This window comes from Martes martes, assembly GCF_963455335.1.
Source record: "Martes martes genome assembly, chromosome: 7".
In the NCBI taxonomy this organism is placed as follows: domain Eukaryota; kingdom Metazoa; phylum Chordata; class Mammalia; order Carnivora; family Mustelidae; genus Martes; species Martes martes.
The window spans coordinates 50,610,834-50,630,829 of NC_137894.1; the positions used below are offsets into that span (position 1 = coordinate 50,610,834).

The 19,996-nt window shown below is 45.2% G+C and overlaps 1 protein-coding gene across 1 annotated transcript; it reads right to left on the minus strand.

Annotated features, from left to right (window-relative positions):
• Positions 1–257: 257 nt before the first annotated feature.
• PNP (purine nucleoside phosphorylase) lies at positions 258–9,152 on the minus strand. Its single transcript, XM_080809878.1, has 6 exons — positions 8,697–9,152; positions 5,879–6,048; positions 2,212–2,315; positions 1,835–2,010; positions 1,528–1,718; positions 258–922 (listed from the first exon to the last, which is right to left on the minus strand). Exons 1-6 carry the CDS (start codon positions 8,705–8,707, stop codon positions 705–707), a joined length of 870 nt encoding a protein of 289 aa, XP_080666004.1. The 5' UTR covers positions 8,708–9,152; the 3' UTR covers positions 258–704.
• Between the last annotated feature and the right edge of the window lie 10,844 nt (positions 9,153–19,996).

Consider the following 19,996-nt stretch of genomic DNA (forward strand, 5'->3'; position numbering starts at 1 on the left):
AAGGCAAAAGACAGAGGCAAGACTGGTCTGAAGAAAGGGGCCGTCTTGTGCCAGATGTTAACCCTTCCTTCTTTACCTTCTAACCATCTATATCTTTCAGTCTTGGCTTTCCTTCATCCTTCCATGCAGTCACACACCACCCAACTCAGTTCTTCACCACTTGTCTCAGAAGCCGATAGTCACATGAGACATGGGATCTCAACCTTTGATGCCAAACTCGGCCTGTGCCCCTACCCTCATCCCAAACCACACAAAAATGAAGGAATTATTTCATCTTTCTTTTTATTCTCAAAATATGGGAATACAAAAGTCCCAGGGGTACTGGACTGGGCTGGCCCTTTTGGGGGCTCTCCTGCTTTGGAGGAGTCAGAAGTAAGTTCCCAGGAATGTGAAAGCATTACATCAGAAGGACAGCAGTCGCTACTGTGCCAAGTTCAACAGCCCAAGTCACACCCCCGCCACAGACACAGCAGGGGCCGGGCTCTAGCTCTTAAAGAAGGGGGGGAAGTGATAACTGATTTGAGATAATGAGTAAAAAAAGCCTGCGCAGAATGGTCTGGTGGGAGAAATGGCAAAGGTGAAGGACAGGGATCTTCCTCTCCTTTCTCCTACTACTGAAGGGCAGAGGCACGTGACCCCAGCAAGGGACCAAAGTAGACAGCAGCTACTTGGATCCCATTAGGGAAAGGCCAGATCACTCCAGCTCAGCAGGCTTTGGCAGGTGGTGGGATACTGGCCATAAGAACAGAGACAAACTGTTCCAATTTTTCTGCAGCTTGTCTTCCAGCCTCCAGTACTTCCTCATGATTGGCCTTCTCCTTGGTTTCATAATCCAAGACGACTTTGTTAGTGATAAGGGAGAAGCCAAAGACTCGAAGTCCACAGTGCCTTGCAACTATAACTTCTGGTACTGTGCTCATGCCTGATGAGGAGAGAGAGGAAATCAACTGTCAGGATCCTCAAAGGACTATTTTCCTCGCCCTCTGGCCTCATCTCCATTTGTTACCTCACTGACAATTTAGTATCTCAAAAAATCATCCAGAGAAGCAGCTAATTTCCTGTCTGGCTTAGGTTGCTCTGTATTGCTTCAATGAGTGGGGCCTCAGAGGGCCTTACACATCACTTATAAACACTATGATTACTTCTCTATCTGTTTCTGGTTATTCTGAAGTCAATTCTAAGGATACGGTTCCATCTTCCAGCCAGAGGTACACAAAGTGGTCTATAATACTATTTTTTTAGAATAATCCTTAGAAATAGTCATGGAATCATGGATGGGTCATTAGCATTATGGCTGTTAAAGCCCTAGGTGCTGGGTGGGGAGGTTTAATGCTGATAAGACACCAAATCTCAACACCTTTCAAATCCGTTTAACTCAATCTTCCCTTAAGTTAGATCCTCTCCCAATTTACCATTGAGGTCTATCATTTTTTACCCCTTTTTTTTACCCCTTTTTACTCATTTTCTACCCCTATTTTTAGCACGCCCCTCCCTCTTCGAGCCTCCAGCCAAAGTTCCCCTGCTCACCAACAGCATCTGCCCCCAGCTTCTGCAACAGCCAACACTCTGCCACAGTCTCAAAGGAGGGGCCTGCCAGCATCACATAGGTGCCTTCCTTTAGCTCTCTCTGCTCCCCCATCTGTTTCCAGGCGCTGTGAGCCCTCTGCCTCATATCCCGGTCATAGGCATCGGACATGGCAGGGAAACGAAGTCCAAACCTAGAGCACAGGTTAGAATCTCAGATTCCTGGAACCACATGAGCCCTCTCCTGATTTCCAGACAAATCCTTAAACCCTACCCAGCTATAAAAAAAATTACAAAGCAAGATACACACCTTTCATCATTGGGCCCCATAAGAGGGTTCACACCACTGAAGCCAGGTAAGTTGATGTGATCACGGATCAGCATGATATCTCCGACCTCAAACTCAGGGTTGAGTCCTCCAGCTGCATTGGTGACCACTAGGGTGTCCACACCCATAAGGTAGAAGACCCTCACTGGGAATGTCACCTTACAAGCACAAGACAAAAGATCATAAAGTGTTCTTAACAATGTCACCAACCCATTCACACCGATAGGCAAGATATAGATCAGGAAAGAAGAGAAAGGAAAGGCCTAAAACCTATCTAGCCCAGGGATCTAGGTAATAAAATAGGATTAAGAACTCTCTCCCCCTCCTTCCAGATCCATCCAGGCTTTGACCTGACTTACCTTCCAGATCGAGTAGCCTTCGTACATGTGGAATCTGCCCTGCATCACCACACAGGCCTTGCCATTCAGGAACCCAAACACCAGTCGACCAGCGTGACCTGGCACTGCATGCAAAACAGAGAGGAGAAAGAATGGGGTGATGCCTTCATAGGATACATATCCACTGAGCACCCACTACCAGCCAACTCATTGCGCCCAACATGTGAGGATGTAATTAAGCCGAAGAAAACATTCTTTCTGCTTTCAGAAAGCTGAAGTCTGGCAGAGACAGAAATAAATTATCATAAGCCTACAAATAAGTATATAAATACATCTTGAGATTGGGGCTATGGAAGTAAGGATGTTCAATGTGAACCATGCAGCAAGGGAAAGAAGGAGAGGTTTTTTTTAAAGAAACTTCAAAAGGATAAGAAGGCCATACCACAAGAGAATGAAAGTGAGTAAAAAATAAGAGTAAGTGGGAAATAATGATTGCAGTAAATGTAGTCATTACACATTACTTTTCCAAAAATTTTAAAATTCTCAAAATGTATATTCTTTTTTTTTTTTTTTTTAAGATTTTATTTATTCATGGGGCGCCTGGGTGGCTCAGTGGGTTAAGCCTCTGCCTTCGGCTCAGGTCGTGATCTCAGGGTCCTGGGATCGAGCCCCACATTGGGCTCTCTACTCAGCAGGGAGCCTGCTTCCCTCTCTATCTCTGCCTGCTGCTCTGCCTACTTGTGACCTCTCTCTCTGTGTCAAATAAATAAATAAAATCTTAAAAAAAAAAAGATTTATTCATTTGACAGAGAGAGAGAGACAGCACAAGCAGGGGGCATCGGCAGGCAGAGGGAGAGGGAGAAGCAGGCTCCCCACTGAGCAAGAAGCCTGACGTGGGGCAAGAAGCCTGACGTGGGGCTCAATCCCAGGATCCTGGGATCATGACCTGAGCTGAAGGCAGATGCTTAACTGAATGCGACACCCAAGTACCCCTCTTCTTATTTCTTACCCTAACTAAACCATGGTTTAATTGACTCTTGAAAGGGAGCTCATGGTATATTCTAGCTTCCTAAAGAGGCTACTGACCAGCAGGCAAATGGGCTGAGTTTGGACCCATCTAAGTCACCTCCATTATGACCCACAAAACCATCGTGTAGGAATACAGGCCCTAATGGGGCCTGCAGGGATGTGGGAGTGCCAAATAACTTCCCACACAGACATAAGAACCACTATTACCATTTCCCTTCTCTGGCATTTCTCCCCTAATGGACTGGACCACCTAACCCAGAGGGAATGGGTGGTGTGAGAGAGGGACCAAAATCAAGAGGAAAAGTTGATGGATGGTCAGAGACAGAAGAGCTTATAAAAAAGTAAAAAAACCTGCCAGTAATAGAGCAGAGATAACAGAGCTAGGAAAACGAAAGTATAAAAAAATGGGTTGATAAAGAAAAATTAATCCAGTTATCACTTAGTATAGCACCCTTCTTGGGGTGGGGGGAAGGGCAGGTGGAGCCAATGTCACTGCCATCTCCCTTAGAAAACTTTGCCCTTTGCCTTCCCTCTCTCTCTTTTTTTAAGGATTTATTTATTTGAGAGAGAGGGTGCACAGGGGGAGGGTCAGAGGGAGAGAATCTTAAGCAGAACCCCCCATTGAAAGCCAGCAGGATTCTGGGCTCCATCTCACAACTCTGAGATCAGACCTGAGCTGAAACCAGGAGTCAGAGTCCATGGCTCTGAGCCATCCAGATGGCCTACCCTCCCCCTCTTTTTAATCTTTCTTTCCCCAACCCCCCATTCCCACCTCCCTGCTCTGGTCTCCCAATCTTGCTTCATAGGGTTTGAAAAATACCTGTGCGAAGTCTTAACTCCTAGAGAAAAGGGGAAGGAAGACAGGAACTTAAAACACGAGTAAGGGGCTCCTGGGTGACTCAATGGGTTAAAGCCTCCACCTTCTGCTCAGGTCATGATCCCAGGGTCCTGGGATTGAGCTCCGCATCGGGCTCTCTCCTCAGCAGAGAGCCTGCTTCCCCCTCTCTCTCTAACTGCCTCTCTGCCTACTTGTGATCTCTGTCAAACAAATAAAATCTTTAAAAAATAATAATAATAAAATAAAATAAAACATGAGTAAACAAATCAATGGATATTAGTTATTTGAGAATTAATAAGTAAACCAAATAAACCACTCTTGCCCTTATTTTACCTGGTCTATCCGCCCTCCCCTCTTTTTTTCCCCAGAGAACCGGCTAAGGTCACTAACCTAAAGTTCATGAACCACAGGTGAAAACAGAGTTTCATAGGTAGTAAATGGAAAAATGTCGGTAAATTCAGAGATTCAGCCAACATGGGAGAGTAGCGAAGGGAAGTGTGTGGCCATTCCAGGAGTTGCCCACAGTTGGGCGGGGGGGGGGGGGGGCATAAACCCAGGTTAATCCAGTTTATTACTTACAAGTAATAGGCACTTCCCAGCCTCATTTATTACTTTCATACGAGCCTACTCTCAGTGTGAAAGGGGACGAGCAGGAGCAGATCGTGACTCCCAGGCATCTTGTAAAGTAGGCGCGTCACCTTAGGTGCAATCTTTACCCACTCAAAAATCCATCCCACGTTAGCAGTAAGGATTTGGGTGTCACCCCGAATTGTTATTTTCCTTACTCATAAACTGAAGGCATGGCTTCCCCCCTTTTTAAGTAAACTTTTCCCCAACAGGGGATTGGAAGTCCTAACCCTGAGACCAAGAATTGCATACTCTACCCATGAGCCCAACACGTACTCCCTACCTGCCTCTTTTCCGAGGGGTAGGCTTAGAGTTTTCTAGCTGCTATTAAGATGCTGGATATGCCATCCTCAGATTCCACAGAGCTCCATGTGCATAGGGGACATCAGCTCCTTTCCCCTTCCAAAGGGTGAGTGTCAATCAGGTCTTGCGTATCCATGCATTATCTGTGTATTTTGTCTAGAAGAACATGGCAGTCTGTGTGTTCATTTATTATTGGGCACCAGTGTGCGCCTTATCCTGGGATAGGAGCTAGAGCTGGGGAGATTGGGAATGGTAGGAAGACATAGGACAGGGCTTCCCTGACTGTCCCTAGGGGTTACGAGCACTACTCTTTCCATTTAATCTGCAGACTGAAAGAAATGAGAGGGGCTGTGCAGATGCGGTGACTACATAGTGTGTGGGGGTAAGGAGCATGGGAGTGAGATGCTGCAAAGCTTTATGAAATTCAGAATCATTACACCACTGGAAATATGTCATCATGTGGTACCATTGCCACACACCTGCCCTGTCTATTACAAAATTTCTTTTGGGTGGATTTCCTTCTAAAGTCACTCTGATTCATGGTGGTCTCTTTCCACCACCATCCCCCTTTTTTTTAAAGACAGAGAGATTGAGAGAGAACGTGCACACAAGCAGGGGGAGCAGCAAGCAGAGGGAGAAGCAGGCTCCCCACTGAGCAAGGAGCCTGATGCAAGACTCGATCCCAGGACCCTGGGATTATGACCTGAACCAAAGGCAGATGCTTAACCAACTGAGCCACCCAGGTGTTCCTCCCCCCCCCCCCCCCCACCGCCTCTTAAACAAGCTGTCCTTAGTCAAATGCTGTGGAGGCCAAGCAGGTGCAGGCATGAAAGAAGCACGCCTTCTCATCAGTATCCCTTGGTCCAATTCCTCACCCCCCCTTGCCAGCACCTGTACTTTGGGGAAAGTTTGGAATCTCGCTGTAGTCAAAGCTTTGGGTGTCCGTTAATTTATTGGCCAGATTCCCTAGCCCAGAGCCACAGATAATCGCCACTTGAGGTCGGTGCTTGGTTTGGCACAGAAGCCATTTACTCGTTTTCTGATAATCATCATACGTAAATCTAGGAGAAAAGGAAAATCAAGGTAAGTTTCTCTCCCAACCCATCACAGACTAAGGACTTTCAGTGCAAAAAGGCTGGGAGGTGTGCCAGGGTGGTAGGGGACGCAGAAGCTAGACAAAGAACAGCCCCAGAGGGAGGATCCTTGCTCTCAGGAAATACCACACTAAGTACCCACCCACTCCTCTTTCTGAATCAGACCCACAGAGAAAAAGTCTGGCTGGAAACTCCTTCCTCATTCCAGAGCCTGGCAAAAGTTAATGATACCTATGTTTCCACCCCGACCCCAAGCCCCAAATTCAGTTTTGCTACCATTGGCAGGTTTAGTATCTCTCTCTACGGCAAAGATTTAGAGAGGAAGGGCCCATAGAGTCTACAGAGAAGTACAGTAAAATAATCAAATCAAGGTGGCTAAAATGGCTGGGTCTCAGGATTAAGACTTCTTTAGGGCAGTGACAGCCCAATACAATCCTTCTACCCTATCTATCACTGAGGATACTCAAAATGTAATTAAGACTACCCTGTGGGAAGGGATAAAAGGCAATGGAAACACTCCTAGTAAAAATCTATGTGCCAGTTAGTTCCCCCACATCCATACTGCTGGGATACTCAGACCAACACAGACCCTGTTCAATGGAATTGCAAAGGGTAATTTGCCACCAGCAACCAGATTAAGCACAAAAAAGCAGCTTTGGTTGTCAACAGCTCCAACAGAACTGACTGCCTCATGTTTCTCAACAGCAGCTGGTTACAAATTCTGTAAGCCCACCCCTAGAGATCCATAATTCTGGGGAGAGTTCCGAGAATCTGTATTTTTACAGAAGTATCTTAGGTAATTCTGATTCAAAAACCAGGTTTAAGAATTTCTGGTGTAGAGTAATGCAGAACTCAACCTGGATTCTAGTCTCAATTTTGTCTGTTTAAGCAAATAACCTGTGTTTCAAAGTCTTTCCTCAAGTATAAAGCAAAGGAACATTATCAGCCCCACCTGTCTTACAGGTGCAGTTTGAAAATGATTTAGAAACTTATCAGTAAGCTCCAAAGGCCTTACACTCCATAAATCAAGGTTCACGTCCACAGCACTTTAACCTTTCTCCCACTTCCCCCATCTGTGTTCTCCACCCTGCTCTCTCCCATCACCCTTCTCTTCACCAAGGTTCTCTGCTCTTCAAAGACCTAACCATAGACACTTAATCAGAACCCATGCATACCCACGAACCAACTGAGAATTCTTCTCACAATTCCAATCCAATTCTCAAACACCCAACTGGGAAAAAACCAAAGATGGGGCGGTAGGGGAGGGAGGGCCGTGAGTGGGACTGAGATGTGACAGAGCTGAAGACAGCTAACCAAACCTTCAAAGGAAATCTTTTCTTTAAAAGCAGAGGCTTTGAAACCAGATGACTCTACAATAGAACAGGTTACTCTCAGGGTAGTAAATGGATAAAGGATGGGGGAGGGGGAGGGATAATGGAGCTGGGGCCACAGGATGATGCAAAGAAGCAATGAAACGGTTCATCAAATAGAATCCTCAAGAGGTGCAAAAGAAATGAAAGTGAGAAGCCCTGGACACCTAGCATATCTAGCAACAGTTTATACAATTTCTTCACGGGCCATCAGTCCCCCAAGAACACCCTGGATCCCGGTGCATCCAAGAGCTTCTGTGATCCCCAATGCTGGTGACTTGGAATGCAATTTCTGGGACCAAAGCAGAGTTTTCCAAGGTGGGAGGTGGGAGAGAATGGGCAATCTTTTGCTCAGTTCAATAAGTAAGGATTTCCTTCTCTCCTTGGAAACTCCATCCCCAACTTACTTTAAAAAAAAAAAAAAAGGAGGTGGGGTGGGCGCCTGGGTGGCTCAGTCGGTTAAGGGTCTCACTTCGGATCATGAGGCTCAGGCCATGATGTGAGGGTCCTCTAATCGAGTCTCCCCGAGGGCTCCCTACTCAGCTTCTCCCAGTTCCTCTACCCCTCCCCTCTGCTCCTGAGCGCATTCTTTCTCTCAAATTTTAGAAGTCTTAAACTTTTTTTTTTTTTTTTTTAATTTAAGTAGGCTCCACGCCCAAGGTGGGGCTTGAACTCAGGACTCTTGAGATCAAGAGTCACAGACTCTCTACGGACTGAGCCAGTCAGGCGCCGGACTCGAAGTTATTTTAATTGGATCTCCAATTTGAAGGGAAGGGAGGCGCTGTGTGGGACTTCAGGATCTCTCCTCTGAGTCACCAAAAAAACCTCGCAGCTTTACCTAGACTCTACAACGCACATCTGTGAAAAGCACACGGGGTGGGAAGACCTCTTCCCGGTACGCGTGTCAGGGTGGCTGGGGGACAGGGCGTATGCACCCCTGACACTTGGATCTCAGGGCGCGCGCGCACACCCACACAAACACACAGGCTCCTTTCCTGAGTAGACTACACAGTACTTATACTACATGGGTCCCCTTCATGCTCCGGTGACGCCAGCCCTGCTCGATTCCTGCCACCCCAGTGCTGCGCCGCGCGGCCGCGACACCTGGCTCCCCGCCAGGCCTCTCTGCATTTCCAGGGCACTCATTCCCCCTTTTGGCCCCTTCGGGGCCCCGGTACCGGGCTTCCCCATCTCGGTGACAGCAGTTCCCCCTCCCAGGTTCCCCGGGCCTGGTGCCCGTCTCACCGCTTCTCCATGGCGCCGCCGCCGCCCTGTGTAAGAGACCGCCCTTGGCCTCTTGGATCCGGTCCGCTGAGCCGCTCCGCGTAGCGCTGAGCTGTACTGGCCGGGAGCGGTGTGCCCAGTCAATGCAGTTACTCGCAGCTGGCTCTTAGCCCAGCCCGGAGTCCCCAGCCAATGGCAGCCGAACACGCAAGCCAGCCCCCCATCTCCATGGTGACACACCCAGATTCAATCGCCGGAGGCTGGGCTAACTACTTAATCTGAGTTCTCCCAGCGCGGAACCTGACCTCGCTCCACCCCACCCCCTGGAGGCTTCTAGCACTGCATTCCAGCCCCCACTTCCGTTTGCAAGGCCGAAGTTTCCCTCAAGCAAGCCTCTTCGAGAAGAGGGTTACAAGCTAGAGTGCCCGAAACCCTTTATCTGTAACCCCTTTCCCGGTTGTGTCTAGAGCGAACCGCGAGAGATTTGAAAAGACAATTTAAACCTTATATCTTGCAACTGCAGAATAAAATTAAGTGAGCCTGTATCTGAGTTGTGTCAAAATTTGCAACGAGGATGCAAGGCAAACACAAATTTATTGGGGGTCTTAGGAATTGCAATTTGGAGACTTGGATTTGGGAGGTAAACCAAATTGTGCTCCGCTGAAGGGAAAATGTTAAAAAAAGGGGGGGGCGGGGAATTCCAAGAAGATTTACATAAATTGTTTTGCCAAATTAAGATTGTCTAAGAGAGTCTAATTTCCGTTGAATTTCCAGTTTGCTTTCCGGGACTGCAAGAAGCCAAGATGTTGCAGTTTGGCAACGATCTGTATTTAAAGTTTATGCTCTGTGCAGAAATGGACCTACATAAGCCCCACTTCCCTAATAGCTTCCTGGTTCCACTTTTCCTGACAGTAGTGATTCCATTCCAGGTTATCCACTTCATATTTTTTCCCTTTTGACCAACATCTTTCCTTGGAAAGCACTGATGATCAACCATTGGGTCATTTGTTATCCACCTAGCTCAGAAGGTTCATTCCTAAAAGGTCATGCATGCCCCAAAGAGGAGGGAAAATGAAATGTTATAGATGATGAATGTCATGGAGAGCATATAGTCACAGCAACAAAGAGGTTTTTAAGAAGCAAGTCTTAGAAATTGTCCTCATCTTAAAAGTCCGTGGAGTTGATTTGTTTTCAGGGATTGCCAATGGTTAGCTGTAGGTTGATCATTTTAAACCTCTGTGTGACCATAATTTTGACATCTTGAATGGCTAAACAACAGTGAGAAATACAAAGCATCATTGATTTAATTATAATTAAAAAGGAGCATGTAAGTACAATAATAAATATGATTATTTGTAATCCAGATCTTAGAAGGGCTCCAAGTCCTGTGGGGAGTCCACTGAAAAGTGGACTGAAACAAAACTTTAAACCGACTTAGAGGACTGAAAAAACTTCTTTTAATGGTGAAAAGTTTAAGTATTTTGGTGGTTTTCAACTGAGCCTGTTTGTGAGGTGTTAATCTAGGTGAAGCAGGAAGTCATGGGGATGGCACAGACTCCTTGAGCAGCCAGCAAGTAATCCAAAGCTCTTCTGTCATCTGGTACAACTCAAGCAAGGGAATCTAGAGACCCCTGTGCTCCAATGGTCCTCACATGTGGGAGGCCGCGCAGTAGCTTGAGAGAGAACCAAACCAGGCCCTGACTCACGCCTCCTTGAAACCTAAGGGTTAAAGCAATCCTGTGGTTAATAAGTTGAGGTGCTTGAGAATGGGCCTGTGCCATGGGTCTCACGCTCTCCCACGCGACCACCCTCTGGGGCTTATCTGGACCAGGACATGCAGGCCTAAAGCCGTGAATCAGCGACTTGACTTGCTGTTCCCGCAGGGGCCATAAACCGCACCGGATGCCCTTTGGCCCTTCTCTGTCTACTTAACCTATAGGGAACTCATCTTTAAGCAGCCCTCTTGGCGTCAGGATGTTTGCACATGAGCCTTAAGAAACCTTCTAAGGGGAACCTGTGGAAACTATTCTAAGAATGCAATGGATCACTGCTTCCTTGTGATTGTCTCTGTATGATATTTATATCAGAGCACTCTTCTGAATAAACTGGCATTGCTTGGACATCATCCACCTTGCCCCTCCTGTCCCCGTCTCTTTGCGTCTCGTCTTCACTTCACCATCCTCTTACCCTCTCGACCCTGGTCGTGTTGTCGCGCCGGCCGCGACACTCACAGTGGATCTGGCTATTCTATTAACCATCCAGGACAGATTCCTAATCATGACCTCATTTGTGGCAGGTCCTGCCAGAAAAAAAGGATCACGAAATTCTAAGGAAATCCATACCTTCGTTAGGATTGTATCCTATAATACAAGATGTCCATAGCGATTGTCCAGAGTGATGATCTTCCTATTTGTAGGAGTCATCATCTGGGAGGTCATTTAATGGACATCATTTAATGGAAAGAGCTCTCTTGTTTCTATGGTGAGTGTCTTTAGGGCAGGAGAGATCCCTGTGACCAACTGAAATACAGTGAAGGGAGAAACTAGATATTCTAGGAGACACTGTTCTGTCATTCTCTGACTATGATGAGGGAGAAGAAGGCAAGCTGAGGACAAAGCATAGGCTGACACCCCACAATGTACCTCTCCCCCAGTGGGATCTGTGTTCCTCAGGCACTCCTGGTTCCTGACTGCCCTAAAACTAAGGGAAGGAAAAAACAAATGGTTTTAATAGAGATCACCGTCTTGCAAGACATGAGTCTCCATCAGTTTACCAATGTCTTAGTGATTTAAAAGAAAAAGAGCATTCTTATCAATAGCCTACCTCCCAGAGACCCATAACTCAGTTTCCTGGAGCCCTAACATCACCCTCCCTTCCTTGAGTGATGTGGGAAACCAAGGCAGAAAGGAAAGTAAACAAAATTAAGGTTCTTTTTGACCTGCAGCCCATTGACAAGGACCTGAGATGGGTAGAGTATGACATTAATCCAGGAAATTCCCAACTGTCTTAAGGTTGATGACTTACTAGAAGAAAAAACAACCCTAGCTTGACAGTAGCAAGGCCTCTAGCATTCCGAGAGTCTTCTATAGCATATCAAAGTCCTTTTGGACACCTCCCTTTTTCCTTGCCTCCCCCAACTCCCAAGTATATGATCAACCATTCCTCACAACCCCAGTGCAACAGCTCTTTCTGCCCACAGGTCCTGTCCCTGTGCTTTCATAAAATCACTTGTTTGCACCAAAGACATCTCAAGAATTGTTTCCTGGCCATTGGCTCCAGATTTCAATAATATTCAAAGACTACATCATCTAGGCAGTAAAATGTCCAAGGTTGCCACTTGTAGGCATGGACAAATGCCTACATATATCCCACAGGATATGGGGAGCACAAAATATTTCTTTCCAAGTCTGATTATCTATAGACTCATCTGTAGGTATGGAGCGTAAGACAGGAGAAAACCAGGGGTCTGTTTTTTTTTTTTTTTTTTAAAGAGTGAGTGGATAATTTTTTTTTTTTTTAAGGATTTTATTTGTTTGACAGAGAGAGGTCACAAGCAGGCAGAGAGGCAGGCAGAGAGAGAGGGGGAAGCAGGCTCCCCGCCGAGCAGAGAGCCCGATGCGGGGCTCGATCCCAAGACCCTGAGATCATGACCTGAGCCGAAGGCAGAGGCTTAACCCACGGAGCCACCCAGGCGCCGCCAGGGGTCTGTTTTTGTTCAAGCAGCCAGATGGCTGCTTCTTTTAACAGCAGAGCTTAGTTGAAAGACTCTTTTGCAAAGGGGTGGCAGGTAATTCGTTATGAAATTTAGAACAGGGTTAGAGGGTGAGTTTATTGTTAGGCCAGTAAAACGAGATCCCCAACCACTATGAAGTTCAGCAGGGACTCCCCAGGTAGGAATAGCCTTTTTTTTTTTTTTTTTTTAAGATTTTACTTGTTTATTTGACAGAGAGAGATCACAAGTAGGCAGAGAGGCAGGCAGAGAGAGGGAGGGAGAAGCAGGCTCCCCACTGAGCAGAGAGCCAGACATGTGGCTTGATCCCAGGACCCAGGCATCATGACCTGAGCCAGAGGCAGACGTTTAACGACTGACCCACCCAGGGACCCCTGATAATTTTTGGTGATGACTTCAAGTTGTATTGTTTACCCCATGAGACCATCTAATCGGTTTTCTAATGTTTCAAATCATGTACATACTGCAGGACATATCTCTATAGGCAATCAGGGAAAATTGTTAGAACCTATCCATAGATTTCATCTGGGGTCAAATTTACAATTTATTCTGTTCATTTCTTTCTAGTTTGCCAAACAAATTTGTCAGCAAATTCAGGAGACACGGACGTTGCAGGTAAGTGATAGGGTAGGGGCTGACTTAAAGCAGCTGGGGTAGTACTGGGCAGTTGGATAGCATTTAAAAGATCAAATATATCTTAAAAAAATTTTTTTTCATTTTCTGTTCAGAAGTCAAGAAACCCACTTTATTTCCAGATACCAGAACCATGAGCATACAAAAACCACAAGCAACACCAGATGCCTATCTACTATTGATATAGATATTAGCAGTCTTATTTTTACCTAGAAAATAGGCAGTAGATATTGCCAGAGAGTTCTGCCTGCTGAGCAGAACTGGCCTCTGGTATGGGTTTAGCCTCAGTGGTTTCAGTTAAGGATATTATGGCATCACTGGCTCAGTAGTGACTGGTTTCATCCTTTAAGTAGGATCTATCAGTAAACCAGATTAATTCAGCATTCTTTTTTTTCTTTTTAAAGATTTTATTTATTTATTTATTTATTTATTTATTTATTTGAGAGAGAGAGAGAGAGAATGAGCAGGGGAGGAGCAGAGGGAGAGGGACAAGCAGACTTGGTACTGAGTGCAGAGTCTATTCGGGGCTCAATTTCACACCTCAAGATCACGCCCTGAACTGAAATCAAGAGTCAGACACTTCACCAACCGAGCCCAAGCGCCCCTAATTCAGCACTCTTGAGAGGCACTTCCTGTTTATCAATTCAAGGGGTTAAAAGTTGGTTCCTCTGTGTTAAACGGGCATGAGAGTTTTCATCACCTGGCAGAGAAAGAATGGCAGGAAATCCTCTTGAGGTTTTTCATCAGGCTCAAATGTGGAAATAGTTCCCTCTTTTGGGGAAAGATATGTGTGCCTCATGGGCCTCAAGGACATCTCATCCTAAAGGATGAATAGCTGCTGAGGTACTAAAATGAATTGGCGAGTCCCTTGGATGAAACCCGTCTGAAAAGGGACTGGTAATGATTTTAAAACAGTTATAGGTATATTAGAAACTCTCAGCACTTGAGTAGTTCCAGGACTCTGAGGAGGTGGATGGGGTTAAGGACAGACAGCGTTTCCCAGTGTCCACAAGCTTTGGTCACCTCATCTCCCACAGCGAAATCTATCTCCTCCAAAGGATTGATCTGGAGGGTGGAAGAACAAATAAACAAAAACCCTGTGGGGCCCCTGAGCAGCCCTAATGTTGAAATTTGGCTTGTTTTCCTGGGAAAGATGCCGTGAAATTTTAGGGCTAACGATCTTGTCATAGCCTCTCAAGTTTGAAGCAGTTCATCCAATGTCGAGACTTTTTGCAGTACTGGCAATCCCTTAAGGGGTGATTTGCCTGGAGGGTTTGGTAAGAAAGTTTAGTCAATTGCTGTAATTGCAGGCTGGTAACCTGGGTTGCTTATATTTGAGTATTTAGGGCTTGTGTGGGTTTCCTTTTGGTATCATTTTGAATAGCCCACCAGAGCTGCCTGGCAATAATTAACTCGGTCATGAGGTCGGTTGCATAGCAGCACAGTTAAGTTCCAGTTTTTTATTTGAGTTGCAAGTTCCTCTTACAAACCTTCAATATAAGCAGAATTTAATGGGGTGGAAGAATGATGGTCAACTTTTTCAGTGCCATGTAGTGGTTTAAAAGATTTCTCAAATCTTTAAACAAACAAACTATTCATTAGATCTTTGGACACATTTTTGGATTTTTTTTTCCAGTCAGTAGTATGGGAGAAACCACTAGGAAGCTTTCTGTGGATTCTTTAGCTAATTTTGAGGCTTCCTTCATGCCTAAGGCCTTTTTGTGGGGAAGTCCAATAAAGAATCTTTTTGCATCCATTCTCTGCCAAGTCTTTCATCTACTAACACGTGAAAGAGCTAATAAGAGCACCTGGGTGGCTCAGTGGGTTAAACCTCTGCCTTTGGCTCAGGTCATGATCTGCTCCCCGCCGCTCCCCGCCGCCCCCCGCCTGCCTCTCTGCCTTCTTGTGATCTCTCTCTATGTCAAATAAATAAATGAAATCTTAAAAAAAAGAAAAAGAGAATCCTGGCTTATAAATTTGGACTACAATCAAGAATTCTCTAGCAAACCCAATAGGGTTTTCTTTAGGGTTGGGGAACTGCTTGGTAATAGCTCAGAGTTCAGCTTTAGTCCTAGGAGAATGAGAGACCTGGGGCCCTAAGATGTCATCTCCTGGCTTAACTTTAAAAGGGGTACATCATGGCAGGCCTGTACATCATGGGACGCCTCTGTGGCTCAGTTGGGTAAGCGTCTGCCTTGGGCTCAGGTCATGATCCTGGAAGGAGTCCGGCCTCGAGCACCCTGCTCAGGAGGAAGCCTGCTCCTCCCTCTGCCGACAGCTCCCTCTGCTTGCGCTCTCTCTCTCTCTCGCTGACAAATAAGTAAAATCTTAAAAAGAAAAAGGGGGGGTTCCCTCCTGAGGAGCCTCCAGATAATCATTACAGAAAGGAAGTTCAGCAAGCAAAGGGACAGGAAGAGTGGATAGGTAAGCAGGGGTGGAGCCAAGGGAGGGAGGGATGGGGCAGCAGAGGATTCTTCGAGTTTAGTAAATCTCCAAGATAATTCAGAATTTGCCTTAGTTTAGAACTAGTACCCCAGAAAGAAGGAATTTTTGAGTCATTAACATGTTTTGAGGCCTCGAAATGCTAGTTAAAATTAACTTCCCATTCGGGTTGTTGTTTAGCCTTATATCCTTTCTCTAATTGATTGCACAGATAAACTAACTTAGGAATCCCGAAGGAGCCCCAAGTTGGCCAATTAAATTTTAAATCATCCCAGGTAATCATTGTCCAGACAGATAGGAATTTGCAGGATGAGGGCCCATAATTCTTATACTTAAAACCAGCACTATTTCCAGAAGGGTGCCCAGCAACCTTGCTTCAGAAAGCAAACTTCCCATTTTCAAGAGAAACTGAGAACAACAGCGGGCCACAGAGGACACTCCAATAAAGCCAAACCTCAAACTGGGAAGTTCAGATTACAAGAGACTCAGCAGACTCTGACTGGGACCACTGGGGAGTTAAGGGAGCAAGATGGACTCTGTAAGTACCTTATTTGAATCCACGGTAGAGCCAGAGGAGGGAGGCGAGACACTCCGCAGGCCCACTTCTGACACCATGTAATGTCAAACAAAATTTGCAATGAACTTGCAAGGCAAACAAAAAATGTATTTGGGTAACCTCCTAGTATGATGTGAAAAGGATATTCCGTCATTCTCAAATCTCCACGTATGCCTTGAACCATGAAGGCTACAGAATAATTCAGACTCCCATAATTTCAACACTATCTCAGCACAACGCATGGAATGACCAAAGATCACATTAGTAGCCACATGGTATCTCATTGGCTTATGTTGAGCAACTGAAATCTTCAAAGTCTTCTCTATCTAGAATGCTCCTTTTGTAAAAATCTTTCAAAATGCTGAATTTACTCCTCCTGACACATAAAATTATTCCTCTCTTTTGTATTTTCTTCCACCTATGCTTCCCTTTCTATTAGAACTCAGTTAATATTGGAACTCACCAGACTTCAAATATGTATTACCTCTGTTTGGTGAATATTGCATACACACACACACACACACACACACACGTGTGTGTGTGTGTGAATAAACATTCTTTTTATTGTTAAATCAGTCTGGGTGGGTTTTGTTGTGGTTTTTTTTTTAAAGATTTTATTTATTTATTTGACAGAGAGAAAGAGATCACAAGCAGGCAGGCAGAGAGAGAGGGGGAAGCAGGCCCCCTGCCAAGCAGAGAGCCTGACATGGGGCTCAATCCCAGGACCCTGAGATCATGACCTGAGCCGAAGGCAGAGGCCCTACCCACTGAGCCACCCAGGCACCCCTCTTATATGTTTTATAAAACAAATTGATGGGATGTCTGGGTGGCTCAGTTTGTTAAGTGTCTGCCTTCAGCTCAGGTCACGATCCCAGGGTCTTGAGATCAAGTCCTGCTGGGCAAGGAGTCTGCTTCTCCCTCTACCCCTTGCTCATGTTGTCTCTTGCTATCTCTCTCTCTCATATAAATAAATAAAATCTTTTTTTAAAAAAAGCCCCAGCAAGCCAGCACATACAGTTGCTAGACATGTGAGTAAGGCCATCTTGGACCATTCAGTTATTTCCAGTCATCCATTACGTATTCATGAATGAGCCCAGGTGAGACCAGTGAAAGAACCATGCAGCCAATATGCAAAATCTCAAGGAGAAAACACATATCACTTTGTTTGGGGGTTGTTCATTATTTGCAATAGACAGCTAAAGACAAGAAGTATTCCTCTCCTCCATGCCGGCAGGGATTTTTCCCACCTCTTTTATGGCCCTTCTCACAAATTACTGCCTTGCTTTATGGGTATGAATCTTCCGACCACTACCAGATTGTAATGTCACTGAGGGCGGAACAATTTATTGGCCTTAGATTTCTCCTACAGGACTATACTCAGAACTGTAGGTAGTAGATGATGAGTCCATTTGCAGATTAAGTAATGGCTCCTTGGAATTCAAGTCCCAAAGGAATTTATTATAAGGCAGTTTTCATTGTGAGAGCACTTAGAGAACCACTGTCCTTCCTTAGTTCTGTTCCACACATATATGGATGGAGGTGAATCCGGCATTGAAAGGGATCTAAACAGGACATATTCAGGGATTATTCCATCAGACCTCCCATCAGAGCCTCACATTCTGTCCAACAGAACATGCTTCTTACTGGTTAACATTTACGTTTCCTCATGGGATGCCTGGGTGGCTCAATTGGTTAAAGCCTCTGTCTTCGGCTCAGGTCATGATCCCAGGATCCTGGGATCCAGCCCTGCATCGGGCTCTCTGCTCAGCCGGGAGTCAGCTTCCTCCTCTCTCTCTCTCTGCGTGCCTTTCCGCCTACTTGTGATCTCTGTCAAATAAATAAATAAAATTTTTAAATGGGATGCCTGGGTGGCTCAGTTGGTTAAGCCGCTGCTTTCAGCTCAGGTCATGATCCCAGGGTCCTGGGATCGAGTCCTACATCGGGCTCCTTGTTCGCAGGGAACCTGCTTCTCTCTCTGCCTCTGCTTGCCACTCTGCCTGCTTGTGTGTGCTCTCTCTCACTCTCTCTCTCTCTCTGACAAATAAATAAATAAATAAATAAATAAAATCTATACATAAAATCTTAAAAAAAAAGATGTAGTTCATATACACAATGGAATTTTACTCAGCCATCAGAAAGGATGAATACTCACCATTTGCATCGACATGGATAGAACTGGAGGGGATTATGCTAAGCAAAATAAGTCAAACAGAGAAAGACAATTATCATATGGTTTCACTCATATGTGGAACATAAGGAATAACATGGAAGAGCACAAGGGAAGGGGGGGAGAACTGAATGGGAAGAAATTAGAGAGGCAGACAAACCATGAGAGACTCTGGACTCCAGGAAACAAACTGAGGGTTACAGAAAGGAAGGGGGTGGGGGGATGGGGTAACTGGGTGATGGGTATTAAGGAAGGTACGTGTTGTGATGAGCAGTTGCTGTTATATGCAACTAATGAATAGCTGAACACTACATCAAAAACTAATATATGTTGGTTAACTGAATATAATAAAAAAATAAATAGACACCAAATATGGCTTTGGTGAAGGTGGAGAGAGTCATAAAAGGACAGGTTTTGGAATGTAAGTATAACTAACATACAAATAATGAATACTGTTACACTGTAGAGTGAACACTTGGGTTTGTGTGCCAGAAACACCAGAAAGGGCAGCAGACTGGCCTGTCCCCCTGTAGAGCTTCAGTCCCTTCCCCATTTGAATCCAGATGTTCCTTAGTTCATTAGGTGTATGTGGGACCTAGGTGGTAGGAGGATACCAGCATCTAAGTAGAACCTGCCCTGGGAAAGTTGTCTAACGATCAGAACCCAGGTGAAGTCTCCAGCTCCTGCAGTAGCCACAAGTGCTAGAACAGCAGCTATTCCTTTATCATCATGTATTTGGGGTGGGTTGTACTTCCTTCAATGTTAGGCTCAGTGGAGAGGCTTCTGGCTAAACTGGCCATGGTCCTTGGAGTTGTCTTTTCAATTCCCTGTCGCTTCCCAGATGTAAGGCAGTTACCATTTGAGCTATGACCTGGGGAAACTCAGTGTGGTTTATGCTCCCATAGACACCACACAAGGTTGGAGAAGGAGGCTGGTGGGTACACTGTCTGCAAAAGTTGGGTTCGCTGGTTATTAGTAGACAACAGAGTTCTCCTTTGGTTCTGGGAAGGGAGTGAGGTAGAACCCTTGTCTGAAGGGTTCTTCAGGAAAAGGCAGCCATTCCAGCATGATTTTCAGTCAAGGATCCTCTACATTTAATAGATCTGAGCTAAAATGGCCCATCTGTCTCAATCAGATATTTACCATGACCATGAGCTGGTACCACCTTGTATCTTTGTCTCCCAGTATTTCCTTCTCCTATGACAATGGGGTCCTTCCCATCTGTACTTGCTTAATTAGAGGAAATTACTTCAGTAACACCTAAAACAAAGACTTTTATTCTATCATCCATCATTAATCCCAGAATAATAGTCAGCTCATCCTACACTTAGATAATTAAAGAAATCCTCCTAAACTATTCTTTACATAACAAGGGACCACTCACCTTGACTTCTGAACCTGCCCAACCTGAAACACCCAATAAAGTTGAAAGAATACAGTTCCTGAAGTGGGGGGGTCCTGCTGTCTAGGTACCCATTTGGTAGAGCACTTTGGTAGGCTTGAAAATTGCAGGTGTCCCCTACTTTTTGCAAGTTCAAGTTATGCCACTTTGGTTTATGAAACACCTACATTAGTACAGGTATACCTCAGAAATATTGCAGGTTCAGTTCCAGACCATTGGAACAATGATAATACCACAACAGAGTGATTCAAGTAAGTTTTTTGGTTTCCCAACGTGTATAAAAGTTATGTTTACACAATATTATTGTGTAATTATCTATTAAGTGTGCAATAGTATATCTGAAAAAGTACTTACCTTGATTAAATACTGCTAAAAATGCTAACCATTAATT